Raw genomic sequence first — 16,985 nt, forward strand, 5'->3', positions numbered from 1 at the left:
CAAAATTTACCGTATTGTAGATAGTATGTAACTCTACAGCCGTGTAGCCAACGGAAATTGAACCAGTTTATTGGACATTCTTTAATATAATTTTTATTATATTAAAAAAATAATTGCTTTAATTTTTTTTGATTAATCTGGAAGTATACCAGATCCATGAAAAAACTCATACTAATCTTTAAGAACATGTGCAACCCACAGATAGACCATTTTTTCAAGTATTCAAATAGACCATAAAACATAGACACATATCCATATTAGGTGACCAAAATAATTGTAATTTAGGTGAATCAAACCTGAAACATGTTAATATCTCAGATCCGTGTCTTTACCAACCAACCACAATCACTCGGTCAATAATTGCTTTAGTTCCTCGACTTAACTGAATCAAAGTAAACAAAAATCAGATTGTTATACGTTCTTTTTCAACTCAACTAATTTGTTTAATAACGAGCATCAGAATCTGCAAATAAAATATTTGTTTTCATTTTGTTGCATTGATTTCTGTAGGTACACTTTGCAAATAAAATATGCCATGAGGTTTTGTCCAAAAAGATAATCAAAATAAACCAGGGCGTTAAATAGTTAAGCCCATTAAGAAAAAAAAAAGATAAGCCCCACTGGACTTTCCTTACTTCCATATTTTGTTTTGTAGATCAAACCCCAACCAAATTCAAATATGGGCTTCAGATTGTAAACTCAATAAAGTTAAGGCCCATTAAAAATGTCCGAAAGAAAAAAACCCTAATTAAGAAGCATCACTATAAAAAACGCTACAGCTTGTGTAGCGCGTCTTCTCTTTCTTTCACCCGAGCCGACGGAGGAACGAATCGAACTCAAAAGCTTTGCAGAGAGAGAGAGATCTTCGTTTAGATCCCCTGGAGGAATCGCGACAATGGCGGAAAAGGCAGTGACGATCAGAACCCGAAAATTCATGACCAACAGACTTCTCTCAAGGAAGCAGTTCGTGAGTTCATTTCGCCTTAGTATTGATTGCTACTACTACTAGTATATTGTATGATATTGTGATTACAGGGGAATTTAAAAAATAGTTTCTGAATCTGTGTAACTTGATGCGCATAGCTTAGTCTTAAAACTCGTAGTAGTGTTTTTTTTGGGCTAGCTTTTTGGATTTGAGTTTAGTAAGAAAATGGTTGAAAAAAAAAAAGAAGAAAATGGTTGATTTTGTGAATTGTAGGTTATTGATGTTCTTCACCCTGGAAGAGCCAATGTTTCAAAGGTATGCTCTTTACTGCCACAATGCATTTAGTTTCGAGTCCTCATTATATAGATTAGAATGGTAAAAGAGTTTTTATGTGAGAACTTAATTTTATTTTCCTACTTAAAAGGCTGAGCTGAAGGAGAAGCTAGCAAGGATGTACGAGGTCAAGGACCCAAACGCCATATTTGTTTTCAAATTCAGAACCCATTTTGGAGGTGGTAAATCATCCGGGTTTGGTTTGATCTATGACAATGTCGAGAGCGCTAAGAAGTTCGAACCCAAGTACAGACTTATCAGGGTAAGTAAATGGCTCTCTCCTCTCTTATTTTTCCATGAAATGCCTTTTTAGTCTAGCACTGGTTATTACTATTACTATTGATCATTATATTTAGTCTGGCTTCTTCTATAAACGTTAACTAGGTGATTCTCCCGTGCTCATGCACGGGAATAAATACTTATAAAATAATCAAATCATAATAATTGTAAAATATTTACATATGTTTTTTTATAACTTTCAAATAATTTTATAACTTATATTTATGATGAATAAAGGGAATTGTATATATATCATTATATAGATATATCTATACATTTGTTCATAACTTTTAAGTTATTTTAATTTATATCATGAAAATAATATTAAGTATCACTATGTTCTCATCTTAATTAGATATGCGATTCTATTTATAGTAATTTGGATTAATTCATGTATGGTATTGTTAAGCTCCATATTTGGTTTGAAAATAAACAACACTTTTTAATTAAGTTAAAATTAGATTGTTATTTTAATTTCATTTAGTTTGGTTCATTTTATTAGATTTGTAAATATATTTATACAAGTTTTATAATTTAATATATGTTTTCTGAGAAAAGAAATATAAAGCTGGAATTGCATTAATAATTACTTCTAATATTTTAAAATATTAATATATGTTATTTTGGAGAAAATTATATAAAATAAATTAATGTGCTAAGAGATTGAGAATTGAATAAGCAAACCAATTCAGAAATTTTCAAAACTTCATTGATTAATTTCAAATTCGTAAGGTAGTTACACCCAGAAATTCAAAAGGTTGTATCTATACGTGTGTTTTCATCTTAATTAGATATCTTATTTCAAACATAATATTTTGGACATTTCAAGTGTTCATTGTTGAGTATGTTTTGCATCTATTATTTTAAATTGGACAACTATTTTTTTTACTTTAATAATATTAAAATTGGATTACTATTTTTAGCTTAATTTAGTTCAGTTCATCCTTTTATATTTGTAAATATATTTTATAAATCTTAAAAAATTTGGTAAGTTTATTTTTAAAAAGATAAAAACACGCAGAAAATGTTGTAGTTGCATGATCATGAACATATTTTATGATATTTACATATATGAATATTTATAAAACAACTAAATCATAATAATTGGTAAATCATCACTTGTTTAGAATTGTGAATATATTTTATAATTTAATCAATGAAAGTTAGGTAAAAATAATTTTAATTTATAATTTTTTTCTTAATGATATTAGATGATCACTTTACGTTGTTTGAAATTAGTTTCTTAAAATAAATTAATCAAAAATATAATCATTATAAAAATATATTTTCTTAAAAATTATCTTAAATATCTTTTAATTATATATATACACCTATATATTTGAAAATTATTAGATATTCACTTTTTATTTATGTTTTAGCAAAAATATAAAGTAGGAAAAAATAAATTCGTTTTTTGTATATACAAAATCTATATATTTTACAGATATTTCCTTTTTACTATATATATGGGTTTATAAAATAATAAACTATAATAAAAAGATAATTAAAGCTTTATTAATAAAAAGGAAACTAAACAATTTTTAGTAATGATAATTAGGTATAACTAAAATTAATTCATTAAGGGTATTCACGTAATCAACCATCATGAGAATCAACGTGAGCGCGACACATATGAAACTGACTTCTCAATAATATTATAGATATATATATATATATATATATATATATATATATATATATATATATATATATATATATATATATATATATATATGATGTCTCAGTATACTTAAAGACTGGCTGCATGTGTGATTTGCAGAATGGTCTTGACACCAAGATCGAGAAATCAAGGAAACAAATTAAGGAAAGGAAGAACCGTGCTAAGAAGATCCGTGGTGTTAAGAAGGTGAGACCTACTGTTTACTAATAATATTTACACAAGTGTTTTATACACTATGATTCTGTTTACTCATTTTTCTTTGCTTTTACATCGCAGACCAAGGCTGGTGATCCCAAGAAGAAGTGAGAGATCACAAGCTAGTATCAGTCATTTTCTTTTCTTCATAATCGAACTTTTATGTTCATCTTAAAGTTCTTTGTTTGCAATTAGATTTTCTCTGCAACTAAGACAATCTAAACATAATCAAAGGTTTTTGTTCAATACTATATTTTAAGCTCTTCTCCATCTTTTTCCAGTTTCCGCTAGTTGTAAAATAAAAAAACTAAACCGCCTTTAACCAAAATTAGTTAATCCAATGCGTAACCGGGTAACCTAAAATGATAAGAAGTATGCTGCGAATCTGATTCTGTCTTGTTTTCTTTTAGCTAAGCAAAAATGAGAGGTCTAGCTTCAACCATTAGATTCTACGGTAATTTCAATCAACAAAAGCACTTTCATGTGCCTACTACACACTCATACTTTTGGCGATTTGATAGTTGTTAAAAGTTAATATTCACACATTTTTATTGAATGAAAGAATATATGAATTTGCGTTTCAATTTCTGAAAACTAGGAAAAAGAGAAGGAACGTTACATGGGATCTACGGGATCTACGACAGAGTCACGTTTACCTAACGCTCTTTAAATTTCATAAGGACTTTTCGTTGGGACCGAGAGACGTCAGGACACAAGAGACCGCAATAATAAGCAAGTGCGTGTAGGAGTGGGTGACCACTTACTTATGCCTTGTTCGTAAACGTTTTTCCAAAAAGCTATGAAACACCGAAACTACCCCTGGTTGGGCCGAAGAATCCATGCCCCTACCACCCACCACCCAATCACAAGCGCGTAACCAACCAATCCTCGTGAACCCACCCACTCTTCTCTCTCTCCCAACCGCATCTGGTTCTCTTTGGTCTTAACCTGATCGCAAGAGCTGAAGCCAGATCTGTTTTTCCTTTCCCTTCTCCGAAACATGACATCTGATCAACGCGACGCCGTTTTCTCCATCGAATCGCCGGATCTAGAGGAAGGAGGCGCAGGAGACGGAGGAGGAGGAGACTCCGACACCGACGAGGATCTCCACGACGCCGCGATCCCCGAGACCAACGAAGATCCCGAAGACGACGATCCCGACGAGGAAGATCCAACCACCGCCGCCGTCGTCGCCTCCTCCTCCACAGACGCCGTAACCGTCGCGCTTCCCGCCGGATCCGCCGTCCCCGTCTCCGTGATCCCCGTCGACTCCGATCCGAAATGGCACCGCACGACGGAGATCGTCCACCACCACCACCACAACAGCCAGAGGATGCTTCCGCCGCCGATCGACGACTCCAGACGCCTCTTCCAGAGGCTCTGGACCGACGAGGACGAGATCGAGCTCCTCCGCGGGTTCCTCGACTACGTGACGTCACACAGGGGGAGCAACAGCTCCCACCCGCCCGACACGGCCCCGTTCTACGAGCTGATCAAGTCCAAGCTCCAGCTGGAGTTCAACAAGAACCAGCTCGTGGAGAAGCTGAGGCGGCTCAAGAAGAAGTACCGTAACGTGATGAGCAAGATTAGCTCCGGGAAAGAGGTCTTCTTCAAGAGCCCTCACGATCAGTCCACTTTCGAGATCTCTAGGAAGATTTGGAACCAGACTGGGAAGATCATCGGGTTTGAGGACAATAATGTCATGGATTTCGAGGAGACCAACGCTAACACCACCAACGGTAACTACTTTAACAGCCCTGGTGGTTCGAATCCTATTGAGGTTGATTCTGAGAACGGAGTTGAGAGGAGGTTGACTATGAGTAGCGGATCGAGGAAACGGTCGAGATCGAGAATAGGGAAGATTGAGGAAGACAGCAAACCTGTCATTGATGGGAACATACCAAACACAGCAGCAGCTAGCAATGTTAACCTCAACGAACCTGCGACTGCTGTTATCGGAGGGAACATCGGTGTTTTGATTGAAGAGACTGTGAAGAGCTGTGTCTCTCCTCTGATCAAGGAGATGATGAACGGGACGACGAGTATGATGATGGCTGCAATGGGAGGAGGAGGTGGTGTTGGTGGTGGTCATGGTCATGGCTTTGGCTCGTTAAGCCCCGTGTTTACACGGCCTTTAGGTTATGGTGTGGAAGGAGGAGGTGGGAACAAGGCGGTGAATGATGAGCGGTGGAGGAAGCAACAGATACTGGAGCTGGAAGTGTATTCGAGGAGATTAGAGCTTGTTCAAGAGCAGATTAGAGCTACATTGCATGAGTTAAAGACGATGCCGAGTGGTGTATGATGATGATGAAACAAGAAGAAGAGGAATAAGACAATAACCAGTTAGGTTGATATTTGATTATGAGTTTAACCTTCTGGAATGTGTGTGGTGAGTATTAGTAGTATGAGAGATTTGAATATTTTTCCAGTTATAAATTTGCTTAAGGTATTATTGTGATATTATTCTAGGTTTTTATTTTTGTTTTTCTCTTCTTTAAATTATTTGTCAATAGGGATGAATCATCATAGTGGGGGTTTGTGTATAACCTTTGTATTAGATTTATAGTTTTCTCGTATAACCTTTGTTTCATGATGCAGTTACTGAAGTGTATGATTATTATTACTATATTTGACACATGACTTGAAGTAATTAATATTTTCTTAAGAAAACCTTGTTTCTCAAATTCTTTTGGGGTGAAACGCAATACGACAACTGACACGAGATTATCAGAAAAGTCCAGGTTAAAGTAATAAATTACAAGAATGCAGAAAATTAGTTATACAAACACGTGAAGAGGTGAAGATTGGTGCGGTGGATTTCGTATGTTTTGCACGTGGTTGGTTTGTTATGTACTTATTACTAATAAGTTATTAGTGCTAAAGTGTACTATATGGTATTATACGCAACCGTTGCTCTACATCGCTCTCACTATTAACACTTCTCTCTCTCTCTCTCTCTCTCTCTTTTGTGGACAGTCTTTCTTCTCTCGAGCTTGGTAAGTTTATTACGTTTCTTTTTGAACTCTTCATCTGTTTGCGAACATCTTGAATCAGTTAGCCTCTTCATGTTCCATTTCAGCTCAAGAACAAGAACTTGTTTGCTCTGTGCATCATTCACTCATTTGTTTCATCATCGTTTTTAATCATCATTCATTGTCATGTTAATTAAACTCCTAAATCTTGAAATTAGTTTGAGAAGGTTATGCTGTCTTGCTGTCGTGTAGAGCCTCTTTCCGATCTTCAGTACCCAAATCTGGGAAGTTAATTTTGCAGGAATTTCAAAGATCTTTGTAGCATGGAGTACTCAGTCAAGGATGATGTGACTCAAGTAAATCCATATATTTCTAGTATTTTGTTTTTGTTTTTTTATAATCAATGTTTCATTAGACTCAAAAACTTTTGTCTTAAGTTCCTTTGTTCAAGTGATGTGATTAATTCCATGTATCTTGCATATGCTGTGACAGCTGATAGGTAACACTCCAATGGTGTACCTGAACAACATTGTAGATGGTTGTGTTGCACGTATTGCCGCTAAGCTTGAAATGATGCAGCCTTGCTCTAGTGTCAAGGACAGGTACATAAATAACTTATGTTGTCTGCTCCAAAACATGCATTTTTTCTTTCTTTCTATTTTCTGTCTTGTTTGCTCCAAATTTGTTTAATTGAATAATGATACCCTTCTACTTGTTAGAATTGCTTATGGAATGATAAAAGATGCAGAAGACAAGGGTTTGATTACTCCCGGAAAGGTATAACCATTATTGAATCATACAATCTCATTAAATATTAGAATCAAAATTCTAGGTTAAATCTTTGTGATTTACTTACTACATTCAGAGCATATTGATTGAGCCAACATCTGGTAACACCGGGATTGGTATAGCAATGGTTGGGGCAGCTAGAGGTTACAAAGTTGTAATTACACTGCCTGCATCAGTCAGCATTGAGAGAAGAATCATTCTTCTAGCATTAGGTGCAGAGGTTCACCTCACAGATCCTAAAAAAGGCGTTATGGGAGTAATTGTCAAAGCTGAAGAGTTATTAAGCAAAACTCCAGATGGTCACATACTAGAGCAATTCAGAAACCCTTCAAACCCACAAGTATGCATATATATATATATATACAGGGACTCTGTTTTCACATTTCTAGATATTCTTTTTTAGTTTGATAAAATTTTTGGATTCTTTGCAGTCTCATTACGAGGCCACTGGTCCAGAGATATGGAGAGACTCTGCAGAGAAAGTAGATATATTGGTTGTTGGTGTTGGGACTGGTGGAACGATCTCTGGAGCAGGGAAGTTCCTCAAGGAGAAGAATCAAGCCGTTAAGGTACAAACTGATACATGACAGAACACTTGTTAGATACTAAGGCTTCTTCCCGAGTATTTGTTTTATCATCAGGTTTATGGAGTGGAACCTGCAGAGAGTGCAGTACTCAGTGGAGGGCAACCTGGTGAGTTTGTTTCTTTTTTTGGCACTCAAGCTTACAACTCTTGCTCTTGAGCATTCAACTCTAATATTTAAAACAAACAATCTTATTAATGTTAAGAGTCAAAATTAATATTAGAAGGAACTCAAGCTTTTAAATTTTGCTCTTGAGTCTAACAAACATATTGTAATGAAACATAACATTCATTGATAACACGGTTTTGTAGGTCCACATGGGATCCAAGGTATAGGAGCTGGACTCATCCCAGACAATTTGGATTTCAGCGTTCTTGATGAAGTCCTTCAAGTAATGTTGTAGCTAAGACTTTATCTGTATGTTTGTGTGTGTGTGTGTGTTCTTGAACTCCATGAGAAGACTGAGAACTTTGCAATATCCATTTTCAGGTGACAAGTGTGGAAGCTATTGAAACAGCCAAACTTCTTGCCCTGAAAGAAGGATTACTGGTATAATCTGTCGGTTTATTGATTCTTTTTTTTTTTGGCAATTCTCCTTTTTGGTTTAAACCATAAAAACCAAGTTTATGATAAGTGTTATTGTCTGTCAGGTTGGAATATCATCCGGAGCTGCTGCAGCCGCTGCGATAAAGGTTGCAAAACGACCAGAAAACGCAGGGAAGCTCATAGTTGTAAGTGAAACAGAGTTATAAACCAATCTTTAAATCGAAATCAAACCGGATTTTAAAATTAATCTATCGGTTATCGTCTGGTATTCAGGTGGTTTTCCCGAGTGGCGGGGAACGGTACTTGTCGACTCCGATGTTCGACTCGATCAGAAGTGAAGCGGAGAATTTGGCAATTGAATGAGAGAGACTTATCCACTGCTACTACTACGTAACTCGGTTCGGTTATGTAATAAAGTACCAAGATACCGGTTTTGTCATTTTTGAGTTTTGACATACATTGAAAGTGTTGTTTGACTTGAAATGACATGACGTAATATTGTTTTCAAAATTAAGAAAACTATAGACATGCATGCATGTACGTAAATGTAATGTCGTTTAAAAATTTCTACCAAGAACAAATAAATAAAACAAAAACGAGATCCTCGCCGATTTGGTCAGAGCAGTATATTAAGGCTCTAACCGGTGACCAACAAAAAATAATAGGAACAATCGGGAAAAGAATAAAGAGGAAAAAATAATAGGAATATTATTCCCTATTGTTTTTTCCTGGATTTCATAAGGAATATTTTTTTTTGATTTCTTAAATTAAAAGGAATGAGAAAGAATACTGAAGAAAAAATATTCCTTATAAATGGTATCGTATTTAAGGAATAGAGAAGAATTAGTTATTCTCATTCCTTATAAATGGTGTTAAATTTAATGAATAAAGAAGAATTAGGGTCTGACTGGTGTAACCGCAGCGGTTACGGTTGCGGTTGCGGGAGTTTGCGGGTGCGGATGGTTGTGGTTTTAAGCATTTTCTAGAGATTTATACGACTGGTACAGCTGTTAGAAATTGTTGCGTTTGCGGGACTCTTATGACTGGTAAACTACCAAACGCAACATCTGCTAAATAATAATTTAACAATATTTACATTTTATGTAATTATAAAAATATTAAAAATTATAATAATATGATAAATATAAAATTTATATTTATAGAACCATATTATTAAATTTTAAAAATTTATAGAAAATATTTTAGTTTTAAATTTTTATAATATAAATTGAAATATAATATGAATACATTTTACAATTTCTATTATTTCAATTTATTTTTTTTATTGAATATTTTTAGTATTATTTTTATTTATTCTGTTTTAAAAGAAAAAAATTTTACCCTCCCGCAACCGCCCGCAACCGCAAACGCTAGTTGGAACCAGCTTTTGATTTTAAAAGGTTTGGAGCGGTTTGAAGCGATTTGTAGCGTTTTCTGTGATTGTTTCGAAACGCTAACAACCGATTTGAACTGCAAAAGCTGCATTTGCGGATAGTAGCGGGAAAACCAGTCAGCCCCTTAGTCATTCCCACTCATTCCTTTAGTCAACAGTCAGGAACTAAAGTTTTGTAAGAATTATGAAAGTATAACATATTAAATGTATAAGTTTATGCGCTGTTTAAGGCAAGTAATCCTATTTTTTTCCTTTGTTTAAAACTTAACGCAATCTAATTACTCTATATAGTCTATACCAGTGTTCAATAAACTAAAGTTGTCAACGTGAGGTGGCAAAATGTTAGGAATAAAATACAATCTATGTTGTGACGGCGTGAGAAGGAATGGACAGAGAGACAAATGGATAAAAAGATGTAACTAGTAATGTAATTACGACACAGATATTTAACATGGTTCATATAGAACTATGTCCATGGGTAAAAAAAGATTTTGTTATTATAAGTGGTACTGAACCTAGGGTTATTTCGAATACAAGGTATATATAGTAACATCTCGTATACAAGGTATATATAGTAACATCTCGTATATAGTAACTTACAGAATGAAAGTTTAGGGTTATTTCGAATACAAGGTATATATAGTAACATCTGGTATTTAAAACTTAGACTATATGGATTCATGGATCTAAGCCTGCAATCAGATGTAATATCTACTATAACTTGATGCAACGTTCTCGATATAACTGAATCGGTATGATGTACGTGATATAACATAGATTGCTTAAAAGTAACATCAAGACTCAAGGCACATCAACAATATAAATGTATAAAATTATCGTCACGTGTTTCATGCGCGGTGTTAATTAGTATATATTATAATGCGTAGCAATTATTGATGTGTGCAGTGTACTTTACTGATGCCTTTATATCATTGCTCTCGAGTCTTGACTTTCTTAAACTCCGATAGGATCTCGTCGCACGTACACTAAACATCTTTTAAATGTTCTTCTTCTATTTTCCCTCTAAATTTTCCAACTTGAATAGTTTCTCCTCTTCATATTTGAGTTTTCAAAGATACATTGTCTAGTTTTCACTCCTTTGATTCGGATCTGAAGTAGTTTTAAAGCTGACAGTGTCTTGTTGCTTACACAGTCGCCTACACTGTGTCTTTTAACTCTTTTGATTTTTCTTTTGAATCTTGCAGGAATTATAGCATATTTAGCATGGAGTACTCGATCAAAGATGACGTGACTCAAGTAGTTTCGAAATCATTCAACCTTTTTTCCATCAGTTGCTTTAATATGGAATGGTCAAGTTCTAAGTTACTTTGTTCTGGTCATGTACTTATAGTTCCATGGTATTTCTTCTTTGCGTTATGCAACAGTTGATAGGTAACACTCCAATGGTGTATCTGAACAACGTCGTAGATGGTTGTGTTGCTCGTATCGCGGCTAAGCTTGAGATGATGGAACCTTGCTCTAGTGTCAAGGAGCGGTATATATCACTTCACAATCTCTTGTTTCCTCCAAGACATAATACTTGATAACTTTAATTTCCTTCTGAGAAAATCTCCTTTTTAAAGAAAAATCGAATTATATCTTCTGTTTGCTAGAATCGCTTATGGTATGATCAAAGATGCAGAAGACAAGGGACTGATTACTCCCGGAAAGGTACAATGATTAGATACTACAATCCATATTTTTACATTTTGCTCCACTATGATCAAACATTGTAGATTTACATCATGGTGATGTTACTACTATAGAGCACATTGATTGAGCCAACTTCTGGTAACACCGGGATTGGTTTAGCCTTTGTCGGGGCAGCAAGAGGTTACAAAGTTGTGCTCACACTGCCTCAAACAATGAGCCTCGAGAGAAAGACAGTTCTGTTAGCATTAGGTGCAGAGGTTCATCTCACAGACCCGAGGAGAGGCGTCAAAGGATTATACGAAAAAGCCAACGAGATATTAAGCAAAACTCCAGATGGTATCATACTACATCAGTTCAAGAATCCTGCAAACCCACAAGTATATATTATGGACTCTCCTTATACCTCTCTCTCTCTCTTTTTATACATTTTCTTTTTTTGTTTATCTAAATTTTTGATGCAGACTCATTACCGAACCACGGGTCCAGAGATATGGAGAGACTCTGCAGGGGAAGTAGATATATTGGTGGGCGGTGTTGGGACCGGTGGAACGATCTCTGGAGCAGGTAAGTTCCTCAAGGAGAAGAAAAAAGACATAAAGGTATAAAACTTTAAAAAAAAAAAAACTTAAAAAAAAAAACTTATATTTACAAGTCCAAAATCATAACATGAGAAACATTTTTTTTCTTTTTTTTAAAAAAAAGGAACATTAATTTTGTTTTACGAGCACTTGTTTGATACACAGGTATACGCGGTGGAACCTAAAGAAAGTGCTGTACTCAGTGGATGTAAACCGCGTAAGAGTTGCTTCTTGAGTCTTAATACCTAGATAAAACCAACATTAATCCGTGGATTTTCTTGCTGCCAAATCTATTTCTTGATCAACAAGGTTTTTGGCTTTCTTTAGGTCTACATTTGATCCAAGGAATTGGTGCTGGAATCATCCCAGACAATTTGGATTTCAGCATTGTTGATGAAATCATTCAAGTAATGTGTAGCTGATAATTTTTTTTTCTGTTCGTAAAAGCATGCAATGAGATGTCAGAGTCTGAGATATCTTTGTAATGTTAAAGGTGCCAGGCGTGGAAGCAATTGAAACAGCCAGACTTATTGCCCTGAAAGAAGGATTACTGGTACAGTCTGTCGGTTTAATCGGTATGATAAACCATAAAGCCAACGTTGCTGATCAAATTTTATCGTCTAGCAGGTTGGAATATCTTCTGGAGCTGCTGCATCCGCTGCCATTAAGGTGGCAAAACGTCCAGAAAACGCTGGGAAGCTCATAGTTGTAAGTGAATCTGAGTTATTACTTTACATTAAAAAATTTCCTTCCCTGGCCAAAAGTCAGACCGGATCTTTAAGAAAATGAAATCGGTTCATTTTAGGTGGTTTTCCCTAGCGGTGGGGAGCGTTACATATCGACTGACTGGTGTAACCGCAGCGGTTGCGGTTGCGGTTGCGGGAGTTTGCGGGTGCGGGTGGTTGCGGTTTTAAGTGTTTTTTAGAGATTTGTACGACTGGTATAGCTGTTAGAAATTGTTGCGTTTGCGGGACTCTTATGACTGGTAAACTACAAAACGCAACATCCGTTAAATAATAATTTAATAATATTTAAATTTTATGTAATTATAAAAATATTAAAAATCATAATAATATGATAAATATAAAATTTATATTTATAAAATCATATTATTCAATTTTAAAAATTTATAGAAAATATTTTAGTTTTGAATTTTATAATATAAATTGAAATATAATATGAATACATTTTACAATTTCTATTATTTCAATTGAAAATTTTTATTGGATATTTTTAATATTATTTTTATTTATTCTGTTTTTTAAAAAAAAAATTTACCCTCCCGCAACCGCCCGCAACCGCAAACGCTAGCTGGAACCAGCTTTTGATTTTAAGAGGTTCGGAGCGGTTTGAAGCGATTTGTAGCGTTTTCTGTGATTGTTTCGAAACGCCAACAACCGCTATAAACCGCAAAAACTGCGTTTGCGGGTGGTAGCGGGAAAACCAGTCGGCACCTTATTCGACTCCGTGAGACATGAAGCAGAGAGTATGACATTTGAATGAAGCAGACTGCGATATTCTATTTGATATTTTTCACTTTCTCAAATCTGAAAAATATAAATATAAAAATCATTTAAAAGTTATTAAGTTTACAAGTATTCTGTGTGAATTGGTGTGTAATAAAATCGGTAATGTGTTAAATAAAATTTGGTAATAACAATATTATGCTCTCTCTGTGTTTGGATTTGGCTTAAAATTTGATATTTCATACGATTATTGCTCAATCAAATTCTATTTTCGAGATAATACGTTGAATTATTACACTAGACAATTTGGATTAAACAATAGACAAACACATCATAGATTTCACCTTTGAGATAAGTTTTTTCTTTGAAGCACATAAACAGACAAAAGGTATACAGATGATTTTTTTTTTTTTTTTTTTTGGTGAACATGTTAAATGGTATACAGATGATTAATATAGAAGAAGCATTATTTGTTGTATATATAGAGATATTTGCAATGATAATGGCTCAACTCATGACTCATCACACCTTCCAATTCCTTTGTATTCATCCTTGGACTTTCCTCTGCATTGCTCTTCTCCTTTACGCGTCCACCATTCATAAATCCCCTGCTTCTCCTACCATTTTTTTTTGTTTCCTATATATAATATAATCATTACAAAATAGAACAAAAACAAACAGTAAATTTTGTAATTTTATATTTGTAGGAAAATTTTCTAAGCAAATAATAAAACTTTACTGTTCAAAAATAATAATAAAACTTTACAGGAAGAAGACATGATGAAAACGACCATAAATACGAAGAGGATAATAGATCTTCATTTTTTAAAATATTTTCTTTCGGTTCGAGATGATTTAAGATAATAAGCTTTAACTTAAGCAAAGAATATAAATTTCAGTATATAGAGGATTTACCGAAAACTCATTAATTTAAAAGGGGTTAACCCACGAATTTTGAATTTTTTTCAAAAATATGAAAATCTGGTTTTAATGTATTGCTTCTTAGAGCACTGACACAAGATGATGGTCAAAGAGTTTAGAACCTCTGTTGTCTCCATATTTCTAGATAATGAAGATTTTATAATGCTAATTCCACTAATCTAGGACGTATATGAAATTTTAGTAAACTAAATATTAAAAAATTAGAATGATTCCTATATACCATGAAAGATATTTTAGAATAAATTAATTCAAATGTAGAATGTGGTTTGAATTTTTTAAACTAAAATGAAGAGTATAAACTTCAGAATATAGAGCATTTACTGGAAACTCATTATTATAAAAGGGTTAATCCACAGATTTTTTTTAAAAAAATCAAAAATATGAAAATCTGGTTTTAGTGTATAGTTTCATCGAGCACTAACATAATATGATGGTCAAAGAGTTTAAAACCTCTGTTGTCTCTGTTTCTCTAGATAATGAAGATTTTATAATGCTAATTCCACTAATCTAGGCAGTATATGATATTTTAGCTAACTAAATATTAAAAAATTAGAATGATTCCTATATACCATGAAAGATCGTTTAGAATAAATTAATTCAAATGTAGAATGTGGTTTGAATATTTTAAACAAACGTGAAGAGTATAAACTCCAGTATATAGAGCATTTACCAAAAACACAATATTTTTAAAGGGGTTAACCCATAGATTTTGAAAAAAATTCAAAAATACGAAAATCTGGTTTTAGTGTATAGTTTCATCAAGAACTGACATAAGACGATGGTCGAAGAGGTTTAGAACATTTGTTGTCTCCGTTTCTCTAGATAATAAAGATCTAGGAATTATCATTATAAAATTTTCATTAGCTAGAGATACGGAAACAACAGAGGTTCTAAACTCTTTGACCATCATCTTATTTTAGTGATCGATGAAACTATAGACTAAAACAAGATTTTCATATTTTTGATTTTTTTTTCTAAATCCGTGGGTTAACCCCTTTTAAAATAATGAGTTTCGGTAAATGCTCTATATACTGATGTTTATACTCTTCACTCTAGTTTAAAAATTTCAAACCACATTCTACATTTGAATTAATTTATTTTAAACTATCTTTTATCGTATATAGGAATCATTCTATTTTTTTTAATATTTAGTTTACTAAAATTTCATATACTGCCGAGATTAGTGGAATTAGCATTATAAAATCTTCATTTTCTAAAAAAACAGAGTCAACAGAGGTTCTAAACTCTTTGACCGTCATCTTATGTTAGTGCTCGATTAAACTATACACTAAAACAAGATTTTCATATTTTTGAATTTTTTCCAAAATCCGTGGGTTAACCCCCCCTTATAAAATAATGAGTTTTCGGTAAATGCTCTATATACTGAATTTTATACTCTTCACTTTTGTTTAAAAATTTCAAACCACATTCTACATTTGAATTAATGTATTCTAAACTATCTTTCATGGTATATATGTATTATTCTAATTTTTTAATTTTTAGTTTACTAAAATTTCATATACTGCCTAGATTAGTGGAATTAGCATTATAAAATCTTCATTAGCTAGAAATACGGAGACAACAGAGGTTCTAAACTCTTTGACCATCATCTTATGTCAGTGCTCGATGAAACTATATACTAATACCAGATTTTCATATTTTTAAAATTTTTCCAAAATCCGAGGGTTAACCCCTTCTAAAATAATGAGTTTTCGGTAAATGCTCTATATACTGAAGTTTATATTCTTTGCTTTTGTTTAAAAAATTCAAACCACATTCTACATTTGATTTATTGTATTATAAACTTCTCTTTATGGTATATAGGAATCATTCTATTTTTTAATATTTAGTTTACTAAAATTTCATATACTGCCTAAATTAGTGGAATTAGCATTATAAAATCTTCATTAGCTAGAGATACGAAGACAACAAAGATTCTAAACTCTTTGACCATCATATTATGTCAATGCTCGATGAAACAATACATTAAAACAAGATTTTTCATATTTTTGAAAATTTTCCAAAATCCATGGGTTAACCCCTTCTAAAATAATGAGTTTTCGGTAAATACTCTATATTCTGAAGTTTAAACTCTTCACTTTTGTTTAAAAATTTCAAACCACATTCTACATTTGAATTAATGTATTATAAACTATCTTTAATTGTATATTGGAATCATCTTATTTTTTAATATTTAGTTTACTAAAATTTCATATATTTCCTAGATTAGTAGAATTAGCATGATAATTTTTTTATTATCTAGAGATACGGAGACAACAGAGGTTCTAAACTCTTGACCATCATCTTATGCCAGTGCTCGATGAAAATATACACTAAAACCAGATTTTCATATTTTGAATTTTTTTTTCAAAATCCGTAGGTCCCTTCTAAAATAATGAGTTTTGATAAATGCTCTATATTCTAAAGTTTATACTCTTCAATTTTGCTTAAAAATTTCAAACCACATTCTACATTTGAATTAATGTATTATAAACTATATTTAATGGTATATAGGAATAATTCTATTTTTAATCTTTAGTTTACTAAAATTTCATATACTGCCTAGATTAGTGGAATTAGCATTATAAAATCTTCATTATCTAGAGATACGGAGACGACAGAGGTTCTAAATCTTTGACCATCATATTA

At 33.2% G+C, this 16,985-nt stretch overlaps 4 protein-coding genes across 9 annotated transcripts; all 4 read left to right on the forward strand.

Moving 5' to 3' along the window:
- The first annotated feature begins 782 nt into the window (after positions 1–782).
- Positions 783–3,664, forward strand: LOC108862439 (40S ribosomal protein S24-1). The gene is made up of 5 exons (XM_018636573.2): positions 783–967; positions 1,199–1,240; positions 1,350–1,520; positions 3,318–3,404; positions 3,495–3,664. Exons 1-5 carry the CDS (start codon positions 896–898, stop codon positions 3,522–3,524), a joined length of 402 nt encoding a protein of 133 aa, XP_018492075.1. The 5' UTR covers positions 783–895; the 3' UTR covers positions 3,525–3,664.
- A 485-nt stretch (positions 3,665–4,149) lies between these two features.
- LOC108861858 (probable transcription factor At3g04930) lies at positions 4,150–6,010 on the forward strand. Its single transcript, XM_018635830.2, has one exon. The coding sequence runs from the start codon at positions 4,414–4,416 to the stop codon at positions 5,713–5,715; it is 1,302 nt and encodes a 433-aa protein (XP_018491332.1). The 5' UTR covers positions 4,150–4,413; the 3' UTR covers positions 5,716–6,010.
- Positions 6,011–6,303: 293 nt separating this feature from the next.
- Positions 6,304–8,850, forward strand: LOC108861860 (bifunctional L-3-cyanoalanine synthase/cysteine synthase D1). Of its 5 annotated transcripts, none has more exons than XM_057010212.1 (11): positions 6,304–6,409; positions 6,687–6,741; positions 6,878–6,987; positions 7,105–7,162; positions 7,251–7,514; positions 7,594–7,743; positions 7,816–7,867; positions 8,070–8,149; positions 8,248–8,307; positions 8,409–8,489; positions 8,578–8,850. In XM_057010212.1, the coding sequence occupies exons 2-11, from the start codon at positions 6,709–6,711 to the stop codon at positions 8,665–8,667; spliced, it is 978 nt and encodes a 325-aa protein (XP_056866192.1). In that variant the 5' UTR covers positions 6,304–6,409; positions 6,687–6,708; the 3' UTR covers positions 8,668–8,850. The 5 variants fall into 5 exon arrangements, with proteins under 5 accessions (XP_056866192.1, XP_018491333.1, XP_056866193.1 ...); XM_018635831.2 differs by having other exon boundaries at positions 6,305–6,409; positions 7,606–7,743; XM_057010213.1 differs by having other exon boundaries at positions 6,343–6,409; positions 6,675–6,741.
- Positions 8,851–10,732: 1,882 nt separating this feature from the next.
- LOC108861861 (bifunctional L-3-cyanoalanine synthase/cysteine synthase D1) lies at positions 10,733–13,606 on the forward strand. 2 transcript variants are annotated; one of them, XM_056986729.1, is made up of 11 exons: positions 10,733–10,954; positions 11,083–11,192; positions 11,311–11,368; positions 11,464–11,727; positions 11,812–11,949; positions 12,094–12,145; positions 12,256–12,335; positions 12,422–12,481; positions 12,556–12,636; positions 12,734–12,779; positions 13,376–13,606. In XM_056986729.1, the coding sequence occupies exons 1-11, from the start codon at positions 10,922–10,924 to the stop codon at positions 13,429–13,431; spliced, it is 978 nt and encodes a 325-aa protein (XP_056842709.1). In that variant the 5' UTR covers positions 10,733–10,921; the 3' UTR covers positions 13,432–13,606. The 2 variants fall into 2 exon arrangements, with proteins under 2 accessions (XP_056842709.1, XP_056842708.1); XM_056986728.1 differs by lacking the exon at positions 13,376–13,606 and having other exon boundaries at positions 10,734–10,954; positions 12,734–12,900.
- The last annotated feature ends 3,379 nt before the right edge of the window (positions 13,607–16,985 follow it).

Source organism: Raphanus sativus, chromosome 5 (assembly GCF_000801105.2).
Source record: "Raphanus sativus cultivar WK10039 chromosome 5, ASM80110v3, whole genome shotgun sequence".
Classification (NCBI taxonomy): domain Eukaryota; kingdom Viridiplantae; phylum Streptophyta; class Magnoliopsida; order Brassicales; family Brassicaceae; genus Raphanus; species Raphanus sativus.